This window comes from Pseudopodoces humilis, chromosome 3 (assembly GCF_049639895.1).
Source record: "Pseudopodoces humilis isolate 2021_Gansu_Grassland_sample_001 chromosome 3, ASM4963989v1, whole genome shotgun sequence".
Taxonomy (NCBI): domain Eukaryota; kingdom Metazoa; phylum Chordata; class Aves; order Passeriformes; family Paridae; genus Pseudopodoces; species Pseudopodoces humilis.
This window is the reverse complement of record NC_142202.1, coordinates 90,066,976-90,088,695: the sequence shown is the minus strand read 5'-3', so window position 1 is coordinate 90,088,695 and position 21,720 is coordinate 90,066,976. Positions and strand designations below refer to the sequence as shown.

The 21,720-nt window shown below is 35.9% G+C and overlaps 1 protein-coding gene across 2 annotated transcripts in view; it reads right to left on the bottom strand.

Annotated features, from left to right (window-relative positions):
- Positions 1-1,228: 1,228 nt before the first annotated feature.
- Positions 1,229-21,720, bottom strand: part of HMGCLL1 (3-hydroxy-3-methylglutaryl-CoA lyase like 1) — a 75,314-nt gene continuing 54,822 nt past the window's right edge. For both annotated transcript variants that reach the window (XM_005518108.3, XM_088052847.1), the window contains 2 exons: positions 6,728-6,853; positions 1,229-2,678 (listed from right to left, as the gene is read on the bottom strand). In XM_005518108.3, coding sequence (XP_005518165.1) covers positions 2,565-2,678; positions 6,728-6,853 — 240 coding nt within the window. In that variant the 3' untranslated portion in view covers positions 1,229-2,564. The remainder of the gene's footprint in view (positions 2,679-6,727; positions 6,854-21,720) is intronic.

Sequence of the window (21,720 nt, the reverse complement as noted above, 5' to 3'; positions counted from 1 at the left end):
CCAGCTCCTGGCCCTGCACAGCACCATGCCCAAGAGTCACACTGTATGCCCAAGAGCACTGTCAAAACACTTCTTGAGCTCTGTCAGGCTTGGTGCTGTGACCACTTCCCTGAAGAGCCTGTTCCAGCGCCCAACCACCCTCTGGGTGAGGAACACTTCTCTAATATCCAAACTAAACCTCCTGTTACAGCTTCATGCCATTCCCTCAGGTCCTGTCATGAGTATATATTTAATCTTCCCAGGCTGGGTAGCAAGTTCAGTCTCAGTTCATTTGTTTAGTCTCACATTCAGGTTTGCATCACAACGGCTTTTTTTCCAAGGGCTGACTTCACTTTCAGTCTTTGAGAAGCTCAATATTGTTTATGTCATTTAAACATGCTTGCTCATAGGGTCTTGGATGGAAGAAAATTCATCAGGACCTACAGGAAAACTGCATACTTCAGCTCAAAATGAGCCAATTCTGTGCCTACAGAGAAAACTAAACAGGAAAATTTATTATTAAATGGGAAAGTACTACAGTAAGGTTAGTCACCTTCAGGGGTAAATGGTACATAAATTAGGGAGTCTTTAAGATGTCAATTCTGGCACCATGTTTAGGCTTAACTACTAATTATTAGACAGAGTACAGTCTAAGTACTGCTCACCTTTTCACTGGGTGAATTTTTAAGCCTGTGAATGTTTCAAGACCTGGTTTTATTTAAGTTTGTGTTTTGATATATGAGCTATAGTGGCTTCTAAATAGCAAAGCCTCAGCTGAAACACAGGAAAAAGAAGAAAGCTTTTTTGTGGTGATCCAACCATGCATCCAGGGCAGGTCAAGAAAATCAGGGTGTTCACACCTTCAGAAGTTTTTGAAAGTCTTCTTACTAGACTCTGCAGGAGAGATTTAGTATTTTGGAATTATAGGCAAGATATTTCTTGCCTCATCTGAACACATTTCTTTGTTTATCCTTTGACTTTTATCATGAGAAGAGTGAAACAAAGTACCTTATATTAATTTTGACTATCATTTAGGTCATAAACAGGATAGAGATATTATATCAAATTTATAGTTTTGTGTTGCCTGGAATGCTAAGATTGACTTTCTTAAGCTATGCCAATTCTAAACTACACAACTGGCTAAAAGATCTCAGAAAAAATCACTTTGGTATTTCAAAGGCAAACCGTGCCTCAGCTGTAACTTGTCAGACTTGAGTTTCAGACAAAAAAAATTCAGCCTTTTCTTTTTTAATGTGTTATCTTTCACTTTCTTTCATCTTACCTTTTGACCAGATTTCATATTTTTGAGAAAAATTGAGAATACTGATAAAGAGCACAGTCCAGGGTTTTAGATTTTCATGTCACCAGGTTCAGAAAAAGTATAGTTAAGTACACAGAGAAGTACAGACAGATCCTACACAACCAACCAGTAAGAGTACTGAAGTTTCAGGCTGAAAAACATGACCGTATTTTCATGGCACACCTGAGCATTTATAGATGGGATTAGGCTCTTTGAATGTGTCCATTTGTTCATTATTGATCTAGAAATGACAGTGCAGTTCACTGGCATCTTGTGATACTGTCTTTTAAATGCCTTCTTTTAAGGCATTTAAAAGAACAGTATCATTATCAATAAAGCACAAAAAACAAATTGTAAATGGTCTCCTTTATGTAAGCTAGTCCAGTAAAATACTATTATCCTGAAAAACTGTGACTTCTGAATGAGAATATCAATTCATAGCCTACATAATGAAAAATCTAATTGTTTGATGAAACCTTGGATGAAATGTATCTCCTTTGACACCACTATGAACCTGAATGATGTTGAAAACCTTCCCAATTTTTATTTGCTTCATATAATTAGGTTTTAATAAGGTGACCAAAAAAGGCAACTACAACAAATTTAACATATGTAACAAATAAGGAAATTTGCAGGAGTATTTGAAGCATCTGGCAGAGTGCCACTCACCACAATGTCTTGGAACAAGATAAAGTCATCCATAATTTAACAGATGTTAAAGAAAATTTAAAAGAAGTTCTATTGCAAAAAAATTCTTATGGTGAATTCAGATTTAGCTCCATGTTCATAACACAGTGACTTGACAAATGAAAAGCAAGAATTCATATAAATAAAATACATAATAGAATGGCCACACACAGTGTGAGATCTCATAAACTACTGAAAATATTTGTACTGTTCTGAAAGACATCTTGATTAAAATTTAACTATGTACTCATTGCTTCTACCTGGTTTTCCTGAAAAGAACTAAAAATTCAATTTAAAACATGGTAAAATGTCCTAATGTTTATACATTTTTCTCATCTGTAGAAGTACAAAGTACAGGGTACAGGGTTCTATAATGCAGTCATTTTTTTCTTACTTACAAGTCTGACAATTCCTGACAAGACAGTACAGTACAATAACTCTTCCCATTTAAAAAACAAAACAAAAAAAACCAAAAAAAACCAAAACAAAACTATTTTGCTTCTTTGATTCAATGATTTTCTTGTTTCTTTTCCTGATGCAAATGTCCTTGGTCAAGGAAAATGGAAAATGTAATCAAGCTGCAAAAAGAAAAATCCATTTAATTGATAGTTCCAGTACTGAAGGAAGCTTGTGCAACCTTCGAGTTTGTTTTCTTGCTCAAAGCTGTGCAGATGAAATTTCCAGCTTCCATCACAGCACAAAGATTTACTCCCTAAAAAAGAGGTTAAAAATGTTAATAATAATAAATGCACATGTTGAAAATGCTTAGACTCCAAGTTTTTTGCTCCAGGGTCTAATTTTTTCCAAAGGGCCTGATTCATGTTATAGGTCAGTAATGGAGATCAGTAAAGCTACAGTGATTTACGGATAGTTACAGCTTCTAGTTGTTTGAAAGGTTCTACTACTTTGAGAGTGATTCCTTGTCGCATCAGAAGTGGACCAAATACTGGAGTAATATCTTTCAATCCCAAAATAATCTGGAATAAAGAACTGGAATTACAACTGGAAGTTAGAAGAAAAATATAGTGTCTAAATATGTGTTATACGTATTTATCATTCAACACTATAAAACTTCATGCTTGCAAGTGCCCCACTTGCAGCTCAGGAAAATGGAGGAGACACACTTGTATCAGCAACTGAATCCAGGAGAAATGGGATCCTGTATTCTCTTGAATAATTATAATCTCCTTCTTGAAGGAGTCCATTTCAATTCAAAATTACAATTTACCTTGATAACACAGCTGAGCAAAAACTCACAACTGCTTCATCTGCCCATACTAAAAAACATGCCCTTTGAGCAGCTGTTTTTTAACTACATATCAGTACTGCTTGATTGCTAAAATTTAATCAGATCACTGATTAAAGAGGCAAAACCACTTCATTAAAAGTCTCCTTTATTACTCATGTATAGTAGAAGTTTTAAAATTAGATCATATTTGCGATTTAAGTACTTCCTCCAAAGATTGCAATATAGAAGCCAGAGTAAAGTTCCTGTAGAAAGGATGCAAAAGGAGACTTTGAATGACAAATACACCAAGCAGTCATTCAAAACTGGGAGAAGGGTGTCACTCTTCTTTAAGGAGTACAAGGTGTATTGTACCAAAAATTACACTTTCGTCACACTTCCAAATTGATGCACTAATATTCAGACCAAAACCTGACTTAAACACTTAATCCTTTAACTGGATCTAGCGCTTATTTCCATGTTCTGTGGTAAAATTTGCCTTTTTCATTCTTGGAATTGGCCAAAAATGTTAATGAGAATAGAAATGACTTAGAAGAAAAGTAATAAAAAAATATTTTTAACTTGAAAAAAATGCTAGCACCATCTAAACCACATAATTCAAATCTATCTATCTATCTATCTATCTATCTATCTATCTATCTATCTATCTATCTCATTTTAATACAGTTACAACAAGGTTTATTTCAGCTTATTCTGTTTATCTTTTATAGGTCATTACTTAGATTTAGTTTCTAAAATGCTATCACACATAACATAATCTAAGAAATTTTAATCTATCTGCACTTTCTAACAAGGAAGAAATGAGCAATTTACCCCCAAAGACATACTGGTAGTTAGATTATGAAAGTTGTCAAAATAAACTCTCCAAACTACACAATAGTCAAGTTTTCATCACTGCAACACTGCACCATGTGGTATGTGTTGGTAAGAAACATACTTTCACAGTTCACATTCATTAAATGGAATACATGAATCTCTGCTTTTTATACTGTCTTCCTTAATATAATATTGTGAAAGAGGACTACCATGAGAGAAAAAAACCCAGCATTCATTAGTATGACTCAGAGATAGGAATGGGACAGGAGTAAGTGTTTGTAAGGTTGTCAACAAAATAATGTGTCTTCAGGTAGATACCCAGAATGTATTTCCTAAGTATCCTTGGTAATCACTCAATATATCCAGAATTACTCCTGCACTCCAAGGTATTAATTTCCCCCCCAAAAAATCCAAAGAAAAGTGCCTCTAATAAACTTGGATAGGTGCCTTAAATCACAAAAACTTCTGCCAGAAGGCAAAATCCTTTAATTCTCATTGACTTCAAAATCATGTCACATTTACTCTGCCAAAGATTAATTTCACGGGTCACTTATTGTTTATGTGTTCTGAAGAACAGTATAGAAAAAGCAACAATTATTATTTTGATGTATCTTGTCAATCTGAACTCAATAATTCACAGATATCACAGAATACTCTGAATTGAATGGCTCATACGGAGATCAGACCTGTGACCTTGGTGCTATCAGGACCATGCTCTGACTAACCGAGCTAAAATAATGTATGGTTAAATAACGTCCAACATTGTCTGACACTTAAGGTGAGTTCACTCAACTAACTGAAAACTTTAGTGTATAGTTGAGATGACCATGAGAAACTGCTCCTTGCAAATGGACATTAGCAATTACAATTTAAGTTTTTGCCATTACACAAATATTAATATTAATAATGATTTTACAGAATTGGCAATGGTACCAAAACCAGCCAACATTATAAAGAAAAAAGCTTATATATTATGGTAATGACTTTGAGCATCCAGGTCTCTCATCCAGTAAAACATTTAATGAGCCAGAAAGAATTCAAAAAGCAAAGTCTTGTGTTTTGCTATTGCATAATCTAAAATCTAAAATTAAACAAAACCTGAGTAAAATCACCATTAAACCAAACAAAAGAACTAAGCATTTAATGATGAGATTGTCTTCATGGGATTTGGTATCAACCTTTAGGACAAATTGGGTTCTTGCTTTGCCACCAGATTGTTAAAAGATTAATCAATCTTATCAAGAAGCCTGGGACACTGTATATTTCATATAATCAGACTATTTTTGCTTAATTACTTCCTTTTGCTATGAGTCAGTTGGAAAGGTCAATGAGTATTTCGCCCAAGGAAAGACTATACTAAAAGCCCAAGTCTAAGGTGCGCAGCAATGTAAAGTGAAATGCATTATTTCTCCTCCTTATTACAAAGAATTGTGTTGTTTCAAAAGAATAAACATCTTCTTCATGAAGAAAAGCTACCCCAAAGTGTGTATAAACAGTTCAAAACAGAGTCCACTTGTACATTGGACACTTGTGATTGAACATTTTCTAAATAAGTGTCTGACATCTACCCTGAACTTCCTAAAAAGCAAATGAGAGCAGAAAAATGCTTACAGTGAACTCTGTAAGGCACTGAATATGCTTTAACATTGCCCAGGGGATGTGCAACTCAGAAACAAGTTCTGTAATCCTTTCACATCAAGGAACTCCACTGGCATGTACACCACACGGAACTGCAGCCTACAAACATGTGATAAGTTCCAATAAGCTCCTCAGTAATTCAAATCTTCCTATTCCTGATATCAGGCATTTAGATTTCTTTCTGCAGTAGTTTAAATGGAAACCACTCCCTTCGTAGTTTTCGCAGTTCTTTATTTGTTCTCCTTGGAACTTGGCTCTCCAAGTCTATGTGTAAATTAAACATAAAGTTACTGCAATGTCTGAGTTAGCATGGACTCATTATGCCACATATCAAGAAAAATGGGGGCCGACAGGAAGACCAATGAGCACATTTATTGAAGAAGGCAGTAATTGAGTCCTAGGAATACAGAATAATTAACATGCCAACCAAGCCAGGGATACTAAATGTGTGCTCTTAAGGTGTGGATGTTCACTGGTAAGGTTCATTAAAGTGCAGCTCAGTGCATAAAAGCTGCTCTTCCCTCTCCTCCAAGAACAGGGCTGGTAATAAAAATGATTGTGAAGCCTCTTAGCCAGTAACAGTTTCTGTACAATTTTGAAATATATTAAGTGGAGACTTGAGAAATAACGATGTCCTGTGCTTAGGTGCCAAACATCACAAATTTTTTCAACTCTGAAGTCAGAAAAATTGACAACAAATTAATAAACACTATGAGCCAAATCCAAAACTAAGACAAAAGCTGAGCTCTGCTCAGCCTTTCCACTATTGAGATGATCAGCCCTTATAAGCAATGTCTACAGTAATTATTTTTTTTGTGGTTACTGAGGCAGAGCAATGACACAAAGCAGCTGCTACTAAGTTACTCATAGCTCCAGGTAGGAAGAAGTGGACTATTCAAATTATGTTAAATACACAAACCATTTCTAGTCTAAATTGATAATGAAGACAACATAATTCCTGTTATGTGTCAAGCCATATTAATGCATTGAGTTTGCAAAAACTACTATGGGCTCAGAATTTTTTTCCTTAGAGTCTTAAGTAGAAAATAAATATATCTTACAGTGTTGATCCCCAGACCATTCAGCATGTATATCACATCCTCTGTGGCTACATTTCCAGTAGCACCTTTTGCATAGGGACAACCACCAAGTCCTGCAACAGATGAATCCACTACAGCAACTCCCATCTGGAAAATGAAAACACAAAAATGAAGCATCAGCACAGAGTATAATTTATAATTTTTCATAAATGGCAGGTCATATGTATTAGTTACCATGCATAAAATATGCATTTCTCCACAAATGGATGTGTTCCTTGGAGAAAATTCCTAATAATACCTTTAATCCTGACATCTTTATAAGGTAAGACTTTTCAAACACAGGATATGGAACAAAGAACTAATGGTCCATTACATGTGATTTTGGCAAATAAGATGATTGTTGTTTTATAGACAGAGGTTTGAGTCTTTTATCTCTTTATCTTTCAACTTGGTGTTTTTAAATAAACTGCATCTAGTATGAAAGGTTTTCATGCAAAAAAAAAAAACAATCAGTGGAAGTTCTCAAAAGATCTATATAGGTTCTGAGCTTGGAATCTTTAAGAGAATACTTAGTGCACTGTGTTAAGCTTTTTCATTTAAACTGGAATTAAATACTTGAAAAAACACTCAGCTGTGGTAAATTCATAATTGTTTGCTTTTTATTTTCTTCCTGCTGCATTCAAATGTCTTCTCTCTTCTGATCCACTCACCATATTTTTATGATAAAAAGTAGTAAACTGGTTACCAACTCCACCCAGGAGATAATACATTTCCTATGAGATAAAGTCTTCCCTAGGAGACTAATAATGGAGGAGACAAAAAATTGAGCCAGTGACTTCTACTGATATGTGTGTAGTGAGCTTTTGCTCTTCTTTCTATGACTTGACTTTAAAATAAAGCCGAAACTGGAAAGCAATATTTTTCTATTACATCATGTTAGGTATGTGATTCGGGACACTGGGTCTCCCTTGTCAGAGAAGGCTCTTCAGTCTTTTCCTTGCCTCTGGAAGCATTGAGGCTCTACAGAAAATCAGAAGCAGGCAAGGGAGTTAGGCAGAAAAATTATTAGGTCTTCAAAGACACTAGCTCCTCTCTGCCTTATGCACACTAGAGGGTTCCCTTCCCCAAAGGAATAATTTAGAGAGACACACACCAAAACTGTAAGACAGGTCAGGCAGACTGAACTTCAGAACAGGATCTCTTGTGCAGAGATAAATTTTCAAAACCCTGACTTTAGGTATGGAGAGATTCAGAGGTTAAACCATGCCTGTTACAAACATATGCACATCAGGGAGTTTGGCTTAGAGGCCTGACTGCACAGATTGCTGATCTCCCTTCTGAGAAACCTACCTGTCCTTGCAGGCTGGCCTGGGAGCCTGAGCTTCTCCTTCGCAGGCATGTACACAAGTAGCTGGCAAGGAAGGGAAACGATACATTGTGCATGTTGCAGTTGCTAAGACCCCTTCCTAAATATACCTACTAGTTGGTTTTTAAGTTCTGAAATAAATTACTCTAACATTTTTGGGTATTTTGCATTTGCTTCTGGTTTTAACAGTGTGTTCCATAGTTTTATCATAGGCCTTACGGGTTCTTTGAACTTTCAGAATCTGGAAAGCAATAATAAAGAATTAAGTGTTGTCCCAGGTCCTATTCTTGGACAGAAAATATTATCTTGATCTAAGTAGCTACTCAAAGCCTGTAATGAAAACCTCAAAGGAATCGAGGTGCATAACTGTGACAGGCAAGAGACTATTTAATATTGCTCACAAAATGAGAGTCTCTAAAAAGAGATACTGCACTTTAAAGTACAGTAATCTGTGACTTATGGAGTGAATCACCAAGTGTATATTTCACATTTCTGTCTCTTGTCACACTCTTTGTTTGTGTAAGCTACCAGTCAGAAAATGTGTTATATGACACATCTGTGTCCAGTACTTGGAGGATATGGATTCATGACCACTGGAAATTCTGTCTTTTTGCACTAGCTGCCATGATTCTTACATTTACTCTAGAAGTCATTGTGCCAAGCTCCACAGTGGCAGCTTTCACCTCACAAGTGTCTCTGCAGAGACACACATAAGGCTTCTTATTGGAATGATTTGGAGTATGGTGAAGATCTGCAGAAAAGAGTATCTAGTATGTGGATGTACAGGTTGATACAACATGATCCCACTACTATGCCTGCTCTCTTAGTCTGATTTTAAGATTTCCATTAGAAATTATTGTTTCAGAGATGAAAAGATAAAATAAAGTGTCTTTCGTGGAGGTTTTCCCAATCTGGAAGGTTATATCGTAACTGCTAGAGCATTCTTCTTCATGTTATCATTTTCAGTAACTTTTACATGGGGATAAACAATAGGCAAATAATGTGGTGAGGTACATCATGGCTGTTAAATTTCCAAGGAATATCAGCAGACTCAGAAACAGCTTCATTAGCATATAAACAGTCACTTTCTAATCCCAGAAAATTATCTCAATAAATTCTTGCCCTTTTTCACAAATGGGAATAAAAAATATCAACTAAATAGTATTTTGTAAAAAACAGCCAAAAATGTCAGTAGCCTGCTCCAGTCCTTCACAGGATACTCACTGTAAGCAAAACCAAGAAAAATATCCTCCAGCATTAAAAGGGCATGTTTTCTAAAGGCATTGAATATATATACACATATTAATTCTTAATATCCTTGTACATACACTAGTGATGCCACCTTAATTCTGAATTTGCAATGCAAATCTCACAGCAGTGGGGTACGTTGTTTATAATTGTTCATTGAAAGCGAATATCACAGCGACTTGAAGGTAACATGAAACATCTATCTTTGTCTAACCACATCCTTGTATTCTTAGGCAGCCTTGTCTGAGTTACTGAAAGTACCTTCACTGGAAGCCAGAGTAAGCTCAGACAATTATCTTACCATAGATGCAAGAGCATATAAAACTGATGCCTTTTGTTGGCTAAGCAATGGGAGCAGTAATTTCCATATGACAGACAGTGATAATTGCTCTGTATTTTAAATCATTGACTATTTTGGCTAAATATAAAAAAAGGAGGAAGTCTAATAGTGCCTTTACATCGGTAGCATCCTTGGGGGGGATGGTTTTAACCCTAGTACAGGACACTTAATCCATTACTTCCAAGAAACAGTGTATAAACATGAAGTCTCTAAAATTGTATATCTATCAGGATGTATTTACTATCTGAAAATTAAGCCAGTGGTAGACAAGATATAAACATGGCATATATAATATAGCAACCCTGACTGACCTCCAAATTTGACAGTTCTTCAAACCAGTGGTCTTAATATGCAGTGAGCAGGTGCCTCTCCTTTAAGATAATGTCTTTTAAAGTTCTCTTCATAAGGCTTTTGATAGGATACCTACTGAAATGTACTTCTATTTCAGCAACAGGGTCAGCTGCATGTCTGCTCTTGCATTTTGTACAGACAGTTATAATATGTTTGTTGACTCAAGCACAGAATCACTCCAGTTCATCTTCAGTGTGGCCCCATTCAAAAAATTCCTTAAATAATCCATACTCTAAGCTCCAATCTAACAGTGCTAAAAACAGATGTTGGAAAACATCCCTCAGCAGTGCTACTAACTAATTTGGAGGTTGATATTACAGCCTAGCCTGTCCAAGCACAGAGTCTGAAATAGCACCTAATAAATAACTCCTCTGCACATTTGAGCAGCTATGAAGCTGTTTTGCTTTTGCAGCCATTAAAAGCACAAGGAGCTCTAAAGTAAAACCTAAAAATTGACAAAATATGTAAAACAAGGTCTTTTCCTTCATCATATCATACATATTTGTCAGACTTTTACAGGAGATAATGAGTTTCAATCCTTTTAGCAATCCACGCTTGCAGAAAATTCAGTCAATCTGACATTTAAAAAGTCCAGTCTCACTGTCACTTCCTGACAGGCACTAAATTGTGCTGACATTCATGAGAAGTTGTACTGCAGCTCTTTCATAGGATATGTCCTAGATGACCACTCACTGAGCTGCTTACATATGGATATGTGTGAGGGTGAACAATGGATTGGCTTCTAGGACAACTATAGTACTTCGATATTTTTTGACACTTTTTGATAATCACAAAATTTCTGACAGTGGTTCCTGAACACCTTCCAAACCTTAGCTTTGGCTAGCTTTAGGTTACTCTCTAGAGAAGGGAGAGGACTTTTTTGCTCCTGTCCCATGCTAACTTCCTAATTCCCCAATGAGAAAGCAAGGAATTAAATTCATCACCTTTGTCAAAGAGCCAGTTTTAACAGGAAACCATTATTTCCAGTGAATAATAAATGCTTCATGTTTCTCAGTTTGCTTTACTAGCTCCCCATAACTTCTTGTTGGGACAGTCAGTCTCCTTCCTTACTGATCTTTAAACCTGGTTTGTTTGGCAGAAGTTTAACTTTGCATCTCTCTTAAAAATGGCAAGGTCAGCATCAGTAACTCCAGGAAAGTATGTGGTATAAATCAGAAGCTATAAATCAGTTGTTTCATAAATTAGGCTTATTCTAAACTTTGAGATTTTGAAAGCATAATATCAAGGAAACAAGGTACACATTAATCAGGAAAATATTTGTGCCACGAAGTCAGGGGGCCACAGCACTGTGAAGTTCAGTACTCAATGTCTTAAAGATAGGTGCATGTAGATATGGCAAAGAATTGCTGAGTTAGTTCAGCATTTGTTCAATGAAGGGAGGAGGCAGGGAGGAAGAAGTAGGATATGTCAGGTTAAAGGCTGCCCACACAAAAGGCAGTAAGAGACTAATTCTATTTAATCCTGCAGCCTGGTCAGTGCCCAGCTAGCACTCTGGTGTGGTTCTGCCGTATTACTGTGTCCCTCTGGCATCAGTCTGCTACCCACTACTACAGGGTATGCCACTAGCAGAAATACCCTCTCCTGTACAGAGACAGAGAGGTAACCTCAGAAACAGAAATAACTATGCCAGCAATGCTTTGAAAGGTTCAGTGGCTACAAATCTCTTCTCTAATTTACATTGTCAAGTTGTCTAAAATCAAAGCTTGTCATTCTTCTGTATTTCAATAAAATAAATGTATGCAAATAAATATTATTTTGTTATTTAAGAAATTAAAACATTTTCTATGTATAAGGCAATAAAATGGGATAACATCTCTCTGTGGAAATCCCTGAAAGTTATCTGCATTTCCTTCCTGCTTCTTTTTTTCTCTGCTTTTGCTAAAAGTTAACACATCACAAAACTGCCTTTCAGAGTTACCACCATCCCTACTGACCACAGGGTGTCACTGTTAGATTAAAATCTCTAATTTCCCAGTTCATGTCGTTTGAAATTAATACATTCATGGGGGAAAAAAATCCTTTTCTTCCAAAACATATTGAGATGCAAGCAATTTGTGGGCAGACGTGCCACATAAAATAGGTTAATACTGCATTCTTTTAACTTATTGTACACATCTTTTCATATTGCTACTGACACATTTCTTATAAGCAAAGCTGGCAATGACATCTAGAGTTAAAGTTCCCTAACACTTTCCATCATAAGGCCCCACTTTCAGTTGTTTATTACTTTGTCAGTCTTTAACTGCTGGAACTTATATTTTCCATGCCTTGTCTCTGCCTCAGACTGGATTGTTTTGAAAGTTTTAGTGAAAAATGGGCTTGGTCACTTCCGGGAACAAGTTTTGGGGTAGAAAAACACTCTGTTATGTTAATATCCAATAAGTTTTACATGAGTTTCTTGGAGATATTTTTGTAGCTTTGCACTCTCAAGTTTGGCACAGATGGGATACTGATCTTAAGAGGTCCCAGTCTGGACTTAGTTACAAGCTTCCACCTTATTTCCACCTTATTGTCAGGAAATGGGTCAGTTCGGGAGTTAAAATGTCCAGGGGTCATGAGAGCAGCAGCTGACCATAATTTTTTCTTAAGCTCAACAAAGAATTGTGAAGCAATTTCTCTCAGACTGAGTTGGAAAATCTGTATCTGACTGACAATGCATCACCTGCACAAAACGCCTGAGCAGTGAGGTCTGTGTTGCAGATCTGGTTCTTCAGAAAACATTCATGGATGTTTAGGGGGAATCAATTCCATTCAACATGAGACTGATTTTGAGATGGAATCCTAATAAAAATCCTATGTCATGGCACGATGAATGAAGCAGCTGTTCACAAATCATTATTCTTATTGCCTATGCAGGCTTATTGTGCTCCTTTTAGGGAATATGTGCACTCTTTTATTTAAAAACACTGCTGGTATGGGTCTGTATTCAAATCGAGCTCTCCCTTGCTAAGGACCACAAAGCTGCAGGGGGAGCAGGAGGCACGCAAAGGTCTTGTTGGAACCCATGAAGATGCAATGATCATCAAAACAGTAAGTGACTTTCCAGTCTCCCTTCCTTCCCTCCCTAGGCAAGCCAGGGCATTGCCAGATGCTACTGCTGACTCTAAGTAAGTAGCTACTGCCCCGGATGCTCTTCAGCAGAATTTGCTGCTCTCAAGCAAACCCGTGATGGGTTAATAATTTATCTGCTTACTATGTCATTAAATAATCTGATCTATAACCAAAAGGTATTTTTTCTATAGATAAAGGTTTGGACACAGTCAGAAGAGCAATGAAATGGGTAAGAGCAATGAGAAGATAATAATCTGGGGATCTGGAGGGAAAGGGGGAACTAGACAGAAAAGGCAAAGAGAAGCTTTGGGGTAGGCAGGGATAGAATTGTCTAATCCAGAGATGCAGCAGCTGTGCCAGGTTGCCTGTGCCCTACATGTCATCAGGTAACGAGGTTTTTCTCATATTCTACATGCCACTGTAAATGAATACACTGGAAAATAAAGAGAGCTTTGAATGGACAGGGGAGATAAACGATTACTTAACTCCATGGTAAAGTAATTGAGGGTAGCTTTGGGAGTGGAAAATTTAGCTGTGACTAAAGAATGTTTGGAGCTGCTGACTGTTAAGGTCCAGTGAAGAAAGAAAAAAAAAATTCCACTTACTTCCAGGGATGGCTCACAGAGGACAAGCTGAGTAGACACTAAAATAGAATGGCTGAATTATCATAATATGGCACATCAGCTGAGAATGAGTTGAATAAAGGACAGAACAGGTAAAATTCAATGTTTGAGATGAAGGCTGCAGACAGGGAATTTCTCTGTGAGCCACAATACTGAAAAGGGCAGAGGACTACTATGAAGAATCAGGGAAAGGCACTGATTTGAAAGGTCTAGTATTTGAAGTACACATGGCAAATGTGGAACATGTGAATCTATCAATGAAAATGACAAATCTGACCCAAGCAGGACAGTATCTGAAAAGCCCCCTTTTTCCTACATTAAGGGAGCACATAATAAATTTAATCTATTTTATGTATCCCTTTTACTGTATCTGCACCTTAGAAAGAAACTACAAATTCTTCCAACCTTGTTTTTTTTTGTCCTTGCTAGCTTCTGCCAACTCCTAACCCTTCTAGTTACTAGAAGACCAATTTGTGTTGAGTCACTCTTCAGCTTAAGCTGGATGACCAAATACCAAATGGTTCCTGGAGGTGTAATTTCCCTCACTTCTTACAACCAGAACACTTGCAGCATTATGCACTAAGTGGCAATGAACACTACCTTGTAGTAATGTGAGCAGATGAAACAGATGGATGGCAGAAAACATCTATTGTTTTAAAATAAATCTGCAGCAATGACAGCATTTATAAAAACACAGGGAAAGTAGAGCAGAACTATTTTCATTCCACAGTAGCATTATTGTATATCAACATCAGGTTATCTAAAGGAAAAAATAACACCATTTAAAATGCCATCTGACTTCAATTCAGCCTGAGCCTTCCTGCATCATTACAATTTTTCAGATTATTTTAGAATGTACTCCAAAAATATGTAGAATTTTGAATCCTAGTTTGGTCTTTACATAACCCATAGTATCTTTTATATTTTATATTAATATACATAATAGATGCTTTGTACTTGGAATACATAATATATTTTATAGCAGTTATTTTCTAAGGTGAGAGATACCTTTTCTCATTTCTGGAGATAAATCTCACAACACAAATGAACAATTGTGCATCCTACTCAAGCTGAATAGATATGTATCTCCATCATTCCCTATCATTATCACTATCACTATATCACACATACCTTATCACCTATATTAGATTTAGAGTCAACCAAAAATAATTTGTACAGCTAATGCTGTTAAATAAAACCTGCACTTTTTATTCAGACTTAACTACTATTTCAAATCTCTCTTAATTCTATTTTCAGAATCCCTTGAGTAAAACAATACCTTATTCTACTTTAGTATGTAGGATATATGGCGGTCCAGAGAATCTGTCCACCAGTATTCATTGACAAACCACACTCAGCATAAAGAAAAGTGTATTTCCAAGATGTATGGTAAACTAACCTTAGAAAAAAACCCTCCTGGCATTCCTTACATCTTCTGGATTGCACAGGTGCACATCCATCTTCTCCCATATATGGAAAATAAGAACTGCATCCTCATTCAAATGCTTTTAACTTATTTACAGCTAGACTGGAGATAATATTTATCATCACAAAGTATAAAGCCAAACATCCTTTTTCTTCAGGAGCACCAAAGATTAACAGATTAGAATGTTTTCCACATGTCCACTTTACTGTCAAGAGAATATTAAAGAAGTTTTCCAGCTTCCGCAGCTCAGCCAGATGTCAATGGATCCCACAGTGAAGCAAAATTGGCAGAATAGCCTTCTCATGACCCCGGCATTGTTTTATCAAGGATCAGTTTAAAAGTATAAAGGGCCATTTCTTGCTGAGATCTGTAATGTTTTTCAGCCCTTTTCCCCTGCAATTACACAAAAGTGCTGACTTTGTTGAACTACTGATATGCAGTAGTATTTCTTATGACTTCTCTCACACTGTGCTGTAATTGCTGTTTATGTTGGCACAAGAAAAGTACCACGTCTTGTTTCCACTGTACATTTCCGGACTCTGGTTTCAGTAACATCAGTGTACGATATTGTACTGGGCATATGTCTTGTTGTGTAAACATTAACTGGTAATTTACCCTGTCAATCTCCACAGTATGGCTTCTAATTACCAGTGGTTGAGGGGCTTCAGATGGACATTTTACAAAATATTTACAGCAGCTATCCTGCTTTTTTTTTTTTTTTTCCTTCACTGGTATTTGTGTTTTGAAAATCATTGCAAGATAAAAAATACAACTCCATCAAATGCCATAAAGCAAAATGCAAAGCCAAATGCATCCATTCTTGAGCACCTCATTCTCTACAGTAATTAAAGACTAATTTCCCAATTAGTTAAGCAAAAATCATGGTAATATTACAGTAAACAAGATAGTATAGTAAAGTACCAGGTATTTCTGATTGCTTGCAATTTGATTATTCCTTTTATTTTCTTTTTTTAACATGAAAAAGAAATTACTTCTATTGGCATTTTTTTTCTTAAAATTCATTCTTGCTAAATAGCCTGTGAACTTGCAAATGGCTGTGCACATCCTTATTTGATTCAAGACTCAGACAAATGCACTTAACAAATGGGGCCACTACGGTCTTGCTGGAAAATCTACTGCAAAGATTTAGAACCAAGGAACAATCTCCCTTTAAGAGCTACGGAATATATGTTTTAGTCATTCTTCTGTATAATTTCAAGGAAGTAGCACTTTATATTTTGTGCAAAAATACAGTGTCTTGAGTGGAATTCCAGGATGGGATTATACAGTAATAAGTACAGTAGCATGGGCAAAGAAGATGCAATCAAATAAGGCATTTTTTGGCCACCATAGGCAGAGAGAATTTTTATTTCAAATAAAATTTTCATCAAGTTTTTCATTATAATGCAAGAAAATCTTTTTTATAAGTGTGATAGTTTCTTACCTTCTACTGTCCCATTATATTTGGATCAACTTTATAATGTTCATCACATTACAGTACCTTAGCATATTATATTGACTCTCCTTCAAATACATTGATTAATTAAGCAGTAGCATTAAGGTGGGTGGGGAGCCACAAAATGTAAAATGTCTTGAAAATATTTTTCTCTTGTTTTGATGGAAGTTCCCTTTTATAAAAAGACATTTGTAATAGTCTATCCAATATATCTGCCAGCAGTAAAGCCAGAACACTTCTTTTGTTTAAAAGACATTCAACTTAGCATCTTATATTTTGCTATAGATGCATGTTACATTGCTCTGCTAAATCTACTTTTATTTTGTTTATTTGGCTTATTCTTTAGAGGAAAAAATACTCCATCAAGTCAAAAATTATTTTCTATTGTTGCAACTCTTAGGGCAAGCAAAATTTAACTGCTATGAACATTGATTACAGAAAAAAAATCTTTCTTTCCAGAAGTGTTTACTTTATGCATTTGAATAGAATCTGTTAAGCAAATCACATCATTTGCCTCTGGCAATCTTACCACATATCATTTGCGCTAGAAACAAAGAAGAAAAAAGTGAACAAGAAAACATGCAAGCTGGCAAAATTATGGCATATATAACACTACCATTCATTTATGTTTAAAAATTGTAAAAAAGTTTTTATTTCTGAATGCCTGGCTGTTTCAATTAATAACGCAGTATTTCAAAAGAAAAAAAAAAGACAAATGATTTAACTCAGGAGACTGTTTCTGTGTTGCTTCTGCACAGCACAGAAAGAAAAAATTATTGTCATACTTTAAGTACTACATCAGCTTTGATTTCTGTCTTAGCTGAAGAGTCATCTTCAACTTATTCCACTTATGCAAATTCTCACTTGCTCTCCCAAGCTACAAAGATACACCCAACACTCATTTGGATGAGGTCAGAACTCCAGCCTTCTGGTCACAATTATCTACAGAATTTTTGCAGTTTCATTTACCTTAGAAAACACCCTAAGATCTTGTTTAAAGCAACCTGATGCCCCTCAGAATAGGAAGTAACTCTCCTTCCTTCATTGTTTGCTAGATGATAATAAAATTCCTTCTGAGGAGCTGTAAATATGCAAGAATGGCCAGAGCTTTAGTTCCACCCCCTCAGCACAGCTGTCTGTAGAGCTGCCCAAAAAGGAAGGAAACATCATCCTGTAAACACTACACTTCCCTACTGGAGACTCTGGGATTTGTCATTTCCCAAGTCTGTTCCAGCCATGGCAAACTCCTCTGATCCTTGCTTAGGTCTGAAATTCAGATTCTATGCAATGTCCTTTTTTTCACGCAAAAGCTAGAATACACACACTCACAAATAATGAAAGGTCATGAAAACAATAATTTCCAAGAGGGAACCACTGCAATGATTCTGTCCTTTTTTTTTATAGTTGCTAATAAACTTTAAGAAAAACTACTTTAGGGTAAAAAGGAAGAAGGAGTCATTCCCATCAAGCAGAAAAATAAACATGTCTAAAAGCCATTTATCTTCTTCTAGCTGATGCATACAAATTAAAGTTCCATATGATTATAGGGAGAACTTCTGAAAACAATTCAAGTAACACTTATAGAAATAATTTATTTTCAAAAAAGAATGTAAATTAAGTGAGGAATTAAACTCTGAAAAAAAAGTTATTTTAAGGGTACTTAAATTTTAATTGTTTCTTAACCAAATTTTTGAAATTTTTCTTTTACAATTATTTCTTTAATTATTTTGAAATACACTATTTTATTTCTTTCACTGCTCTACACACTTTTTTAGTCCAGCATATAAACTCAAATCCCCAGTGGCATCAGCAGCACACTCAAAACTGATCAGAACCTCTGAAATCCCATCTCCAGAGACATCCTTAGATGTTATTATGGAATGCCATTTGTGGAATGCCACAAATGTTACTAGGAATGACAGTAAAAATCTCTCTTTTGTGCAGCTAATGCACAGGAAGTTGTGTTCTTTTGTGGCTATATATATATGACCAAAAACCAAAATGGCATCAGGACTGGAATTCAGTTGTCCACTGTGTGTAACTCTTGCAGAATCCTTGGCACAGCTTCGTCCTGGGGCAGACAGAGCTCCACCAAGCAATTTCAGGCACAGTCTGGGAACTAGCACCCTTTAGGGACCATCCATAGTTGTCAGTCTGGATTTTTGGAGGGTAAGAGTTTGGTTTTCAGGATGCAAGCTTTACGTAGCAATTGGCCTTAGTGCCACAGAGGCAAGGAGTGCTGAGCATGGCAACCCTTTAAAGGAGAGATTGAGCAACTGTAGGAATGCAAACCCTATTAAGACATACAACTTAATCTCTAAAATTATCATGGCAGCTGATGAGCTACCAATTGAGGAAGAAATGCATGTTGTAGCAGGGGTGCTGTGAAGGGAGAATGGGATGGGCCTGCAAGGATGGGTTCTGAGATGAGCCCGTTATGTAGGATTGCATTTGTGGAAATCCCATTTCATTTGTTGTGGAAGTTGGAAGATGTGGGAGACACGAGCAAGACACAATAAAACTAAAAGGGATAAGTAACAACTGTGGAGAACTAGCCTTTCTGTGGATGAGAGAGTGCTTATATAATGCTGAATAAGGAACAAGATACAATCTCCAGACCAATGAAAATTCTTTATTTTTCAGTCATCTAGACAATCAAGACTTTAATTTTTTAGGAACTAAATCAAACACTATTTTAAAGCAACAGTTATCAGTTCAATTTCTGATTGCTACAGGCAGTCATCTCATTAAACCTACAGCCAGTCACTATGGATCATGCAAAAAAACACCTCAAAATACTACCTTTTATGCATGCAATCCAAGGCACAATACAAATATGCATGGGGAATTTGATACCAGTGTGCCCTCACCATACTTTCTATGCATGCTAAAGATCAGTGATTTCATGTTTTTAATGCTGTATTTTCACAGCTTCCAAAAGTACTAAATATTTATTTTAAATGTGACTTAGCATTTTGAAAACTATTTTATACTAATTTGTTCTATAAACACCTGAAACCCCTTTTTTTTAAAAGCCTTCTTACATTTCCAGCATTTGGAAGTAATTTGTTTCTAGTCCAAAAAAATGAATGTCTGTCTCTAACAGAAAGAGCTGGATTGCTGCCCAATCCACTTCAGAACTGGATGATGCTGACTCTTAGCCATTTAAATAGTCAAGTTAAACAAGCCACAGTTGGAATGATAAAAGGAGGTCTGTAAAGAGACTATTGCTCTGGCTATGTGGACTTAAAACTATCGAACAATGACTAGGAAAATAGTGAAAGAGAAAAAAATTAACATAAATACCAAGGAAAACATTTGGGTTAGGTGAATGCAGGAGCACGGTATCTGTTCACATAGTTCTCGCCTCTTGCCAGTGAGCTGCTAGCAGGATATTTACTCTGCTTAAGCACTGATGGAGGCAAAGAATGGCAAAAAGGCATTACAAAGGACAACAAAGTGAAGGGGGATGCCAACACTAACAGGCTGTGTGGAGTGTTATCCTAAAAAGCAGCTATAATCTATTCGTTTTGTATCTAAATTGTATTCTATGCTATTTTGTGTGAGCCTTGTTTGCAAGCGCACTACTTTGCAAGTTTCTTACAATCTGGAAAAAGATGAAAAATACAGAATTGTCTTCTCATATCTGATTAATACTAGTTCCTTTCCCTTTTGCAAGCTGTAGTTCCAGATATGACAACTAAAGATGCAGCAGAACAGAATGTGATGAAGACCAGAGAACCATTTAAAGTAAATTCTCTGAATCTCCTTATTTTTGCATAGGAAGAGGTGCATTTACAACAGCACAAATATGAACGGTAATAAAAACAATATTAGAAATGCATTTTAGGTACTGATCAACTGAATCCATATGGCCTTAATGTTTCTAGATTTAATGACTCAGAAAATGATCATGAAGCTTAAACTGGAATGTACCACTGACACTGCAGAATTTAATGTATAAACAAATGTCACTTACAGGATGGAGATCTCAGAAATTAAAGCATTTAAGATGTGATTAGGCAAGGTACAATAAAACAGCATTCCAAGAAAAAAAAAGTAGAAGCATGCAAGGAGGACATAAGCACAGAAAAAGAATATTTGGGCCAAATTTATTTTTTTAATGAATGCACAGCTTCAATACTATTTGTATAGAAATGATCTTTGCTTTTAAGACAGAAAACTAAAACCACTTCAGATTTTTTGTACAGCTGCTGCAATGATTTTCCATTCATATTCCATTTAGTGATAAGTATGTATGAATTTGCAGAAATATAAAGAGGCATAGATTTGCATGTGAAAATCAAATGTTTAAAAATATTTTAGAAGACAATTGAGGTTTGATTAAGCCATAGGAAAGTCATGTCTACTGTTCCAAGTCAGCTCTAGTGAGGTAATTTGAAGATGAGAATAATCTATACCTGATGAATGCTCTCTTTTTTTAGTATCCTGAAACAGACTTAGACTTGAGGTTTGTTGGTTCAGTAACTAGGTCTGAAAGCTTCCTAAATCAAATCAACATATTACAGGCAGCTAAAACAATGTACATTTCTATTACTCAGTAATCCTTTATAGCATGCTAAATTTCATTTCAAATAAAACAAAAAAAATTTTCATTTTTCATTTTCAAATAAAAAACAAAACCCACAAGACCACACATACAGGTTATACTATTGGTATATGCATATAAACAAATCTTTGCCTCAGGAACTCTCACTGCTATTTCAATACACAATAACAAATATATTCCCCTTCCTATCCAAAAATGTTCAAACAATAAGAACCTTGAAACAAAGTCTACCATTTAGATTTTTTTCCCAATTATGCTGTAACATTTGTAATTATAGCAATGATTAATTTATTTGTTGATTCTCAGGCTACCAAGTTTTTCTTAAGCATAAGGATGGGGATCAACAACCTTAATTTCCTCAGAAATTGCATACTGTGCACATTCTACAAAAGCAGTAGAACAATAAAAATAAAGTAGCTAAATCTTTTGTACTAATCTAAGAAAAGAGCAGGAGTGGTGCTGCCTGGTCATTTGCTTAATTCCTTATTTTGCTGATATTACAGGCAAAAACATAATACCAGTACCAAAAAAAAAAGACAAAAAAAATACAAAAAAAAGAAGA